The sequence below is a fragment of the Corvus moneduloides genome, chromosome 5, assembly GCF_009650955.1.
Source record: "Corvus moneduloides isolate bCorMon1 chromosome 5, bCorMon1.pri, whole genome shotgun sequence".
Classification (NCBI taxonomy): Eukaryota; Metazoa; Chordata; class Aves; order Passeriformes; family Corvidae; genus Corvus; species Corvus moneduloides.
This window is the reverse complement of record NC_045480.1, coordinates 42915458-42927403: the sequence shown is the minus strand read 5'-3', so window position 1 is coordinate 42927403 and position 11946 is coordinate 42915458. Positions and strand designations below refer to the sequence as shown.

Genomic DNA, 11946 nt, shown 5'->3' with positions numbered 1-11946 from the left:
ATTCTCTTTTCCTACTTCATAGTATATAAGAGCAGAGGATAACAAATTCTCATGTCACGCTGACAGATTAGTGCCACTCTTCTCCAGCGTAAAAGGAAGCCATTTAAATTACAAATTGTGTAATTCTAGATTTCAAATAGGAATAACAAGAAGACAGGCACAGTGTGTATCATACTTACATCCACACCCTGATCATCCATACCCTGAAGAGCACCAGTCCCTGTGCCATAAATTTGAAATGTGGGATTTTCACAGAAGTGAAGAGGTGAGCTGCTGTCACTCTTCTTGTACCCTGGACTTCTTGTGCTGCTGTCAGTAGAGGGCCGTGAAGAGACAAAGAGGCTGATGTCATCAAAATCGTCATCACCAAAGCCATTTTCTGCTACGTCCTTCTGCACTTTGGCTGGATTGTAAGGCCTCAGGAAGGAGGAATACACGTACCCTGTGAGGACTAGAAACCAGAATAAAGAGACAGAAAATAAACAAACAGCAAAACACTGCTAAAATAATTTTTAAACCATTTTATGCAGCTGTCAGTATGACAGAGGCAAACAGATGGGGCCAGAATGAAAAGAAATCAATATCCCAAAGGGTAGCCATTATTGGGATATTTGTGCAGGGAACTTACTTCCTGTGTCAACAAGCCATCTGCTTGTGCTTCCAAAGGAGTCCTTTTGCTCCACAACAGCCACCAGTTCTCCTTCATGCAAGTCAATATCGAATTCCTGCACGGCATTGCACTTGCGCTTAGCCTGGTACAGCGACTCGGTGCTGTACGTGGACAGCAGCTTGGATCTGTGGTCTTCTGTTTGGCGTGGGGACTCCAGCTGAAAAGCAAACAATTAATATTCATCCTCAGTAGTGCTGAGGCCATTTCTAAATAAAAATCTGTTTATGCTGCATGTGGCAACTGACCCAGTGTTTCTACACACAGACCAAGGAGTTACTTGCACAGGGATCAAATCTCCTTTTCATGTGCAGGAAGGACCTGTCCCACTGCTATAGTAACAGGTGAGCAATAAAGGGCACATTTTAAAGAAATGTAGGAATTTCACTAATTAAAGACCTCTTAGTCTGTCCTCTGCTCTCAAAGAGCTGGTGTTTTGTATGTGAACTGTCTCCTGCTAAACTGCTTTTCTGTAGCCGTGACCTTTGTATTCCTATGTAATATCACAGAAAAAGCATAATCCAAAAATGGGCTGAGACCACATAACAATTTGCTTGATAAGGCATTAGGCAAAAAAATCAGTGGTACCCAAACTGGCTGCTTTTTGTGTGAAATTACCTCTCTAAATGAGGGTAAGGTGCCATTAGCTGCTGGAAGCATATTCATTTCAGGGTTTGGTTAGAGGGCAGGGAGGGGGTTGCTGCACATCAATGGGATCTTAACATATCACAGAAGCAAGAGCACATGTGCCTTCACTGATGCTAAAAGGAATTCTACAACTGCCTCAGCTTCTCCTGTAAACCTGCACTCAAGTCTTTATTTTCCTGTAAACTAGATTCCTGAAACCTCCAGAAATATCTGATAAGATTGGGAACGCAAATCTCCTGGTGGATTTTCTGAATCTTCTGCTGTGGGTGTGTATGTTTGTGCATGTATGTGTAAGAACCAGTACATATAACCACAGCTGAGCACAAGGAAAAAAATCTTCTGAATTAGAAGACTAAGATGCACTGTAAGAGTATTTAACAAATGAAGTTACCAAAGTTTACATATACCTTAGCCTTAACACGTACTTAAAGGCCTAAGGGCAATCAGAGGTAATTTCAAGTGGATTTTCAAGATATTAACATGAAAAAAAGTGAAAAATCTTCAGAAGTTACTGGTCAATGAAAGCTTCACTCCAACAACCTCATTCAGAGTCACAGTGAAGAGACAAAGCCCAAACCTTAAGGTAGCATAAAAACGGCTTTTTTCCAAAAGTGATCAAAAGAGGATGCTTCATAAACAATTTGGATGTATGGTACTCACCAGAGAAGGAACAGGTTTCTTTCTTTCCAAGCTCAATTTTCTCTCAATAAAGGTTGCACTGCTGTTTTCTTTTACAAAATTCAGCTTGTGAACCTCCTCTATCAATTGATTCTGCACTTCACAGATGCTTGAGGAGGACAGCTGCAAACACAAATGTGGGTTAGATCTCATGTACAAAATGGTAGGGAGGTTGGAGAGAGCAGATTTGGTTTAATTGGCTGAATGCTAGGAGTCAGGAAATCTGACAAGTTATGTCTATTTTTTGCAGAGCCCAAAAGCAGTGTACTCTCTGTGTATGAGATGTAAAGAGAAGAAAGGCCCTTGCTTAAAGAAAGTTTCTAATAAATGCTATATAGATTTAAAAGACATAGGAATTGAAGTTAAATCATTAAAGATATTCTAAACGGTGATGAAAATGAAGAGCCTTGCCTTTATGCTACTGAGCCACCTGCTTTCAGATGCAAATGTGCATCTCAGCAGCTATCAGAGTGGCCAATGTGCTGCAAGGCTTGGAGTAGCTTACCCCACAGCTGTGTGTTTGTGCAACTGAGTGCTGCCAACAGGTTTAAAAATTGTTGGGTAACTGAGTCTCTGTCTGTGGCACTGGGTAAGTACTTTTGGTCTGTGCCTAATACAAAATACATTTGCTGATGTAAACACAAAAAAAGAAGATAATTTTTTTGCCAGATCCTCACAGAAAACAAGGCCCAATACAACAGCTTTCAAAACACAAAAACGTCAAATTACAGGGATGAAATTTCTTCATGTGGAAAAAGCCTTCATTTTCCCATTAAACACCACAGCTCTATGTCTTGATCCTGCCCCTTACTACAATGTGCCCTGTTCAAGCCTTAATGGAAAGGAATACTCCAGAATTGCCTCATTACAGTGTGTTTCCCAAGTAGCCTTGCTTCTGTTCAGGTGAGTGGATTTGTATGTGTGGAAGGCATTGTTGCAGCCGTGTTTCTCAGGGGGCTCAAGTCCTCCAGGCAAGGCTGTTCCTTACTGCCAAGAGATGTCTGCAGGAGCTTCTGCATCATATTTGGGTTTAAAAGAAACTTGATTTTCATAAAAATTATTTAATCAGATCTCCTAACTTGTTTCTCTTTTGCAGTCATCTGTGAATCTGCAGGTCTAGCAGCAAAGGAAGTGTTCATGTACTTTCTTGTAATTTCCTGTGTTTTCTGGACTAGTCAGGGTAGATGCTAAGAAATGCTAGCAGCTGCCTTCTTTTTGCCTTCCTGTAATATTCTTGCCATTACTATCACTGTAACAGCTGGAATGGTTCCATTAGGATTATTCTTGAAAAGTCCAGGTCTGACAAAAGTTCAGAACATAAGTTTCTCAGAGAGCAGTCCCGAGTGACCTTATTGTGGCCTTCAGTGCCTAAAGGGGGCCTACAGGAAAGCTGGAGAGGGATATTTTACAAGGGCATGTAATGACAGGACAAGGGGGAATGGCTTTAAACTGAAAGAGGGCAGGTTTAGATTAGTTTATTGTGACCGTGGTGAGGCACTGAAATGACTTCTGCAGAGAAGCTGTGGGTTCCTTATCCCTGGAAGCATTAAAGGTCAGGTTGGATGAGGCTTGAAGCAACCTGGTCTAGTGGAAGATGTCCCTGTTAATGGCAGGAGAACTGGAACTAGATGGTCTTTAAGGTCCCTTACAACCAAACCATTTTGATTCTATGAACTTAATCTTCACTGAGCTTGCAAAGGAAAAAAAACCCACAAATCTGACTGTGCCCAGCAGAACAAATGAAATCACAAAATCAGTAAATGAGCGTAGCTTTGTAGATATGTGTCCTACATAACTTTAGCTGAAGCATACAGAAAGAAAAAAAGACAAATCAAGGCACAGCTACACCTGTTTCTAATGTACTTACTGGAACAGGCACCATGACAGCAGAGTTTGACTGAAGTGCTGCAAACGTAATATTCCCAAGGAGGGTGATGAAGCAATGTAGGCAGTTCAATACAATCTTTTTGGCTGCTCTGTTGAATACCTGAAGTTCTTCCACTAGCTGTGCATTTAGAGCCTCATAGTCTTTCTTTGCCAGGTCCAGCTCTTCTCCAGCTGACCTCTGAAGGTAGCTGTTGTAGTCCAGCAACTTGTCATAGCGCTTCTGGATGAGCTTCTGAGGGCCTGGAAACAGGGCTTGCAGTGCTGAGAGAGGAGTCAAGACAAGCTTGTCCAGCTGAGCCATCTGGAAAGTATAAACCAGACCTACTCATTACTTTATTCATACAGTCCTTCAGACCCCATAATGGGCTGAGCCTGATGGCAGCCCATCAAGCAATCTGTTCATCACTCTTCACAAAGCATTGCTGCCAGAGCCAGTTTCAAGCAGGGTCCAGCATGACTTAGAATCTCCTTCATAACAGGAGAGGTATCAGTTTTTCAGCATACAGTGTCTGCTAATGGCAGTGGTCCCTTGGAGCGTGCAGCCTGACGTGCTACCCCTGGGGAGCTGCCACTGGGGGAAAACAGCAAGGATTGGTCAAGTGGTCAAATAAAACTGGGATTTCCTTAACTGGAAGGCCCACACCAATATACAGTCTGAAGGCAATGAGGTCTTATTAAGTGGCAGTCTTGAATTCTCTCAAAGCTGCTTTTCTTTTTTTTTTTTTTTCTTCTCCTGGAAACAGCTGTAACTCAATTCCTGTTTAAACAAACACAAACAATCACTTGATTTGATTAAATTAGGTTATGCTTGTTGGTTTTATCTCTAGTAATCAACAAAATTAGACACCTGGTAAAAAAACAGTCCTCCTCAGACTTTTCCATTAGTCTCTAATTGTCTCAAGGGATTAATATTGCATGAAATAAAATTTATTTTTGTAAGTCATTTGTTCAAATACAGCACCAGCTTGTAGTGAGTGAAATTCATCATCATATTAAAGCTCTTGGACATTCTGTGTGAATTAAGTTGTTGGGTTGAATGTGAGAATAAAAAAACAGCTGCCTCTGCATTCTCCAAAATATACCAGAGTTGAGGCCAGATCCACGTTAGCCCCAGAGTTTCTCTCCAAGGCCAAGATGATGTACACTGGCTAAATAGCTCCTATTTTATTTCCACCTGAAAAACTGGGCTGTGTTTAGCGAACCAGTTTTTGACGTATTAAGAAAACAATTCTTCCAAACTGCTGGACCTGATTTCTGAAAAAGAGGCTACTGGGAATTTCTGCCCTGAAATTTTTCCACAGTCTAATGAGAGAGGAAGGTGTACGTTATTGACAAATGGGAAAAAAACCCCAAAGAGTTAACCTGAGCCCATTGCTGAGATCTCCCTTTTTAATAACCTTTCAGGAAAACATGTGAAGAACACCATGGGTTGTTCAGTGAGAACAGCTACTCATTGTGCAATACCAAGCCGAAAGTTTTTTTAAAAACCCATATAGGTTTAAAGCCCATAGGATAGGGAATCCTTGTAATCTTGTAAATCCAAGTCACAGAAATAAACAGATAATAAGTAGAAATTAGCAATTGTTAGTAACAATGCCCACAGTTAAAATTAAGTTGTTGGGTATTTTTTTTTTTGAATTACATAGACTTTCAGAATAGCTAGGTCATGAAACAGTAGCTGTTACAATTTTTTTTCTACAAAGAAGTTTTCTGTTTCATCTATTGTGGAATTACTTCTACTTTTCTTTTATATTTCTGAATATGGGGGGAGCTTCCATACTGGGCACACTCACCACTGCAATGATAGAGAGGTATTCTTTATGCAATCATTCATTGTAAAGACATTGAAAATATCATTCCGATCACTGAGATTAATTTTTGAGATACTTTTCACACATGGGAATCTCAAAGGAAAGGAAATACATCATCCTACTTCCCTGTCATTATCCTGGATGTTGTGGTCTGTCATAGAGCCTTCTGTTTCTTGGCAGACTCTGTTTTCAGTGTTTTGGAAAGGACTGAATGGCTATATTTGAGTCAGCACTAAACTAGGAAAGCGTAGGAAACCTCTGGATTTTTCCAGCATGAGCAGCTATTTGAAGAAGCAGCCTGTCCCATTTTGAAGAGACATTTAGGTATCTTATTAGAGCCAGGCATTAGAGTCCATTTTAAAGCAGAAGAGTAGTTGAAAAACTATTTTTTAAATTGCTCTATTAATTACTATGGGCTATATTTGGATTTTTCATGGTTTCCCTATATGAAGGATTTGACAGCACTATGTTAATATCTGGACTTGATGATCCTAGAGGCCTTTATCCAACCTAAACAGTCCTATGATTCCATGACTATAAAGATAATGACTTACTTAAAAAGTTAATAAATCTGAGATTTTTACAGATCTGTGATTCCCGTACCTGAGCACAATATCAATCACAAAAGTCACTCATACTGCAAGTGCTGGTAACAAAAGTAGCAAGGCAAAGATCTGCTGCTCTTTTCTGAAGTTCAGGTGAAACAAATACAGGTTTGTTCAGGTGATACAAACTTAGTGCAAAGATTTTAGTTTAAACCCAGGAAATTAGCTTGACAAGTTTTCCTTAGTTCCTCTAGAGAAAACGCAATGCATTTACGTTGTATTTTATCTTTGTTCTTACAGAAATTCAACCAAAAGCCCCACTCATCTTTCCCAGCAGATTCCTAAGGTGTTTTTTTTTCTCTTTTGTGTCCTAGTCTTCCTCACATACAGGCATTTTCTCAGACATACAGATAGCTGTGTAGCACTGGACACTGCATAAACTTACAAAGTCTTCACATAGATTTGCACTGTTGGTCCATTTTTCCAAACAGTCACTGGCTTTGTCATCTTCATCTTGCAGGATTTCCTGAAGCCCAGTTATATTCTGGGCAGCCAGATGTATGGAATCCTAAATGAAAAGATGGTAGGAAGATGAAACTATTACAATACGTTTTAGTATACTGCATTCACTCCTGCAGCTACCGCAATAATACTGATGGAATCAGACATATTTTCCATCTCTGACACCTGTGCAGCTGCCGTGCAGTTTCCAGTCACTGTGGGGTTGTTTACTGTGATAATATTTTCCTGTGCTTTGTCTATTTTAAATGCAAACTACTTAAGAATCAAGTTGTTAATGTTCAGCTGAAAAAACTATGCCCTAAACTAATGAATATCCCACTGGAAACCAGCCGCTCCTCAGCAAGAAGCCAGCTTCCCATGCATCCTCAAAAGCCTCTTTTAGGGGACTAAGTAGGACTACAGTGGTGTATTTCAGTTTCTCAGAATTTTAATCTCAATGAAGTGTGGATCCGTTTGGATAAGGAACTGTCAGCACCATTCCAGGCAACAGACCTCATTGGCTGAGCTCCCTGGCCTTTCCCTGTTTGCTGAACCAAACAAGGTGCGATTGTGATAAGCCCCGGCCAGCTGGTTATTGATCTTGCCTGGTTCTTCCTGCCTGGTTAGGGCACACTTACACTTTGTCTACAAAGTGTACCTACAAAGCTGGCAAATAGTCCATGAGAGGCTGAGAAGTCACAAGCCAACCCTCATCTTTGGAGAGGAGGATTGAAGCAAAGACATTTTAGAGAACCTGAGCACTCTGTACATCTAATGCTAGCCCTCAGCACAACCTAAACATGGGAAAAAGGAAGGAGTCCTTCCATCCAGAATATGTATTTTAGGACGTTTTAATTCATGTGGCTGCAGGTCAGTTCTTCCATCTTTAATGAGAAGCAGTTGGTGCTCCACTGCAGCAGATGAGGGTGACAGCTTCACACAGAGATTGAAAGTCCTGACTGTGCCACCAGACAGCACCTTCTTCTCTGCACTGCACCTGTGGGTCTCCACAGAGCCTGCTTCTGTCAGGGGGAAAAATGCAAAAGTGTGGGCTTCAAAACTTTTTTGCCATGGGCTCAGTAATGCAGTGGCAGCACAGCTTATTTATTTAATATTCTGACAAAGACAGGCCTGCATATAAATAATTTGGTGTTGCCTAACCAGTGGCAGAAATGTGTGTCAAACTGGTTATGGACAGGGTTTGTGACCACAGATTGCAAAAAGGCCTGTACCCACCTGGAGATGTTGTGAACAGAACGAAATGTTCTTCACACACGATTTCACAGTCTTCTCTAAACTTTGAAACAACTTTTCTTCCTTATTAAAAGTTTGATCTTTCACCTAAAATAGACATTTGCACTGTTATTTTGGCAGCCCAAAAGAGCCTGGATAATGAAAGGAACATCCAGAATGCTGCTAGAAAAATCCCTGAACTCCTCCCTTTGAAAACAGATCAACCCCTAATTCTCCCAAGCTCCAGCTGTAATTCAATCAAAGTCAAAACCGCTGGACAACACAGCAGGGAATTTAATTTTTAATCCTTGTGGAAGCAGGGAGTTACTTTATTACAAGCCCACTGGCGTGTGCCGACAAAACCCTTCATTTTTCTGCGTGTTGTTGCTCCATCTGAGGAAAGGATGGAGGGAAAAGCGGGGGCCGGTGCGTGGGTGCCGGGGCGCTCTCCCGCAGGCAGGCTGTAGGTGGAGCTGTTACCCCAGAGCCGCGCCAGCCTTTCCCCTGGAAACGCCGGCAGCTGGGAACGGCCTCGGGAAACTTCTTTATGCCGGCTGGGAACACCCTGAAAACGCGGTGATTTCTGCCCATCTTTTCCTTGAGGGGCTTCAGAAATCTCAAGTCACGTCTTAGTGGTTTTGCCGTGAGGGTCGCTGCGTGTTTCAAGATATGAGTTGGGAACTTTCTCAGTCTAATTAAGCAGGAGAGACGGCTGAATCTCTAACAGATGTATTCTGGTACTAAAATCATTCTCAAATGTTTCAAGCTTAATTAGAAACAAAACAAAACAAAAAAACCCCACAAACCAGAAGCTTCTAAAGGAAAAAAAATGAAAAGAAAACTCACATATCCTCTTAATCAAATTTAATTCCCTTTTTCTCTGATTTTATAGCCTTGCTGGTGTCTGTCACATTCTGAATACAAAAAATTTCCACTGTATAAATGAATTAACAGAAAACATAAATGTGGGTAGTTTGTATCAGAGAAAGAGGGAAACCACTGATAAAAAACAAAACAGGAAAAAATTGCATGTATCTTGTAAAGTCACATCTAGAAAGACAAGTAACCTTGTATAATCAGCCATCTCATGCAGTGAGGTACACTGGATATCACTTTCAAGGTCATTTGTAATTGATTTTCTCTGAGATTTCGATTTAAGCTTTCCTGAAGATGTTTATCCTGCTAGGTTTTGAATTACAACTTCGAAATTATGAAGGAGCATTTTCCTTTTGGCCGCCCAGCACCCATCAGACTCATCAGAGAGTTCTTTGTGTCTGTAGTTTTGATGGTTCCAGGTCTTTACACACGTAGAGGCAAACCCTGTGGCCTTTCCTAATTAGAGGTATAGCTCATTTTCCTTGGTGGATTCTGAACTTTAATGCTACAACATGAGCAAGATGGACTGAACACATTCACAGGCTTGACAATAATCATTGCCAGGGTATCTGCAAAATGCTGACCTCAGGCTGAATTTCACAAAACTACTGCTCACTTCCTCTCTGCTGAAGACCAGAAGTTTGAGAAACTCTTGAGTAAAAAAGGAAAAGGTGGAGAACACATTACTTTATTTTCTATTTCAATCACAAAAATCTTTCCTGTCTTCTGTGACAGTCAGAAAATGACTTTATAAATTAGACAGGAAAAAAAAAGCAGCACCACAAACTCCATTTCCTACACGTTTTGAAAAACACCCAGTACAAAAGCAGAACTGAAGCTGTCAATGCAAATCTGCAGTTGGATGAGTAAGTACCTGAGGTTCTCCCCTCGTCAGTATTTTCAGATGGCTGGTAACCCTCTTGGATTTCTTGCTAATGGAGTGAATATTCAGTCGGGAAAACTTTTCTTTAAGGGTTTCATCATCATCATTCTTCCTGTACTTCAGCACTGCAGACAGAGAATTTCATTACATCAGTAGTCTGTATTTGCAGGACTTTTCACGGGGACAGGCACACAAATATGAAACCATTTGAGAGCAGACACTTTGATGTCACTTGCTGTAGTCTTGTATGAAAATGCTCAAAAGGATGAAAACCTCATTATCAACACTAGCCTTGGGAAGAGTGAAGTTAGGGCTTCAATGTGGCAAGTCTATAAAAAATATTGCTGTTACTGCATCCTACTTATTATCAGTGTTTGCAACTGCATTACAGACAATATAACATGAATTCTTTCCCTGTTTTCATACTGGAGTTACTAGTCAGGTAAGACAGTTGGCTGAGGACAAGGGACATTAACGCATCTGTTACCTTCTTGAAACTCAGGATATTACACAACGTGGGTGGTGGCACCAGGCAAAACTGATGTAGTGAAATATCTGGAGTTGAAACCTGTCGTGTAATGGCCAGCCCAAACCTACAAAGAAAGAACTTACTGTGCTCTTTTCTTACCTAAATCTTTCCTCCTTTTAAGTTCATTGATGTTCACATTAATGTTTTTCATAACAAAAAGGGCATCTTGCAGTGCCTTGTGGTCAGGGTGAGAAGCAGGAGTTGCGTTCAAGAGCTCGTGGAGCAACAAGGGATATTTCATCAGGCGTTGCACTGGTTTGATCAACAGGGATCCCAGGTCTATTAGGTTTGGCTTTCCTCTATAATTTATACCAAAAAAATTGTCACAAAATGAGAAATTCCTTGAATTGCAATTACCACTCAAGTCAAAAAATAAGATACATCTGTGAGGGAACAGGGGTGTTGCAAACGAAACCCTCCTGTCTCCCCCTCAATGAGAAATACACCCTGGGTCTGAATTTTCTGTGTTTTCAGAACTTAGCTGACTATTGCTTAGACATTACCTCTGAAACTGTCCCACTCAGTCTAAAGGTGCATGTGGTATAACTTACACATCACAACATCCAGGAAGGGAGATGTAGGTGGAAGAACAAATAACAGGAAGTTTGAGAAATGCGTGTGAGCAGGGCTGTTACATCCTGCTCTGGGCCCTCAGGCTTAAAATTGCAACATCTCCACGCTGTGAGTAACTGGGATGCCTGTTCACAGTGCATCCCTTCTCACAACATCCCTGACTTGGCACAGTGACCCTTAAGCTTTACTGTCTTTCATTTGTGGTTTTTCTTTGCTGGCTGCCAGTCAGTTACTTCTAATGATGCCTGAGCTTCCAAAGGGTATCAAATCTGACCTGGGGAAATGTTGAACACACAGGATATTTACACAGGCTTGATCCAACCTGCTGGAAGCCTCCTTGCATACAGGCAAAGCAGGCAACTGGCCATGGTGGCAGAAGGATGAGAGTAGGACAGCCACAGTTTCCAGCATGGGCACAGGGATGCTCTGTGACTCTAGGCTCAATCCCCACTGGCTGGGCAGGGGCAGCAGAGCAGCATCCCCAGGCATTCAAGTGGCTCAGGCCATGAAAGCCACCTTGAGCTCTTGGGCCCCATCCAGCTGAACACAGGCTCCAGCCCGGTTCCAGACAAAAGCCTTTGCTTACATTCTCCAGGCTGGAATGGGAGAGGCTGTGCAGTTTGCAGGCTGTCAGAACAGCCTCAAAGGAAACAGGGAAGGACTGAGCCACACGTGCCTTCATTACCTTCCATGTAGCTGGTAGAAACATGGGGTCTCCCATGGCCAGGTGGCCAAGACCAGGGCCAGCCACTGCTGGGGCTCCAGCATCAGGACAGACATGTCCATGGCCTCCTCTCATGACAGCACACTCCAGCAAACCAGGCACAGCTCCAGCACCAGCTACCTGGCACCTCCCCATTGAAAGTAAACATGAGCTGCTGGTAACATTGTGGAAGGCAATAAAGCACAGCAAGCTTTCCATTTGCATGCCCAAAAAAGCTCTTTTGGAGCAGAAAAGGTTTTTTTGACATTAACTATGCAAGAGTTAAGCATAGACAAAGAAGGATTTCTGCATATGGAAAGATGAAATAACACAATGTAGAAGGAAAGTACAAAAAATAGGGAACAGCCACTTGGTTTTGCAGGCTGACATCCATTGTTTTGTGCAGCAGAAA

General features: G+C 41.7%; 1 protein-coding gene across 1 annotated transcript in view; it reads right to left on the bottom strand.

Moving 5' to 3' along the window:
* The window catches only part of ARHGEF38 (Rho guanine nucleotide exchange factor 38), a 39702-nt gene that overhangs the window by 4207 nt on the left and 23549 nt on the right, over positions 1-11946 (bottom strand). Inside the window, exons 6-13 of the mRNA XM_032109343.1 lie at positions 10358-10557; positions 9721-9854; positions 7974-8078; positions 6682-6804; positions 3861-4181; positions 1976-2116; positions 629-827; positions 186-451 (exon numbers count right to left, since the gene is read on the bottom strand). Of these exons, the coding sequence (XP_031965234.1) occupies positions 186-451; positions 629-827; positions 1976-2116; positions 3861-4181; positions 6682-6804; positions 7974-8078; positions 9721-9854; positions 10358-10557 (1489 nt within the window). The remainder of the gene's footprint in view (positions 1-185; positions 452-628; positions 828-1975; positions 2117-3860; positions 4182-6681; positions 6805-7973; positions 8079-9720; positions 9855-10357; positions 10558-11946) is intronic.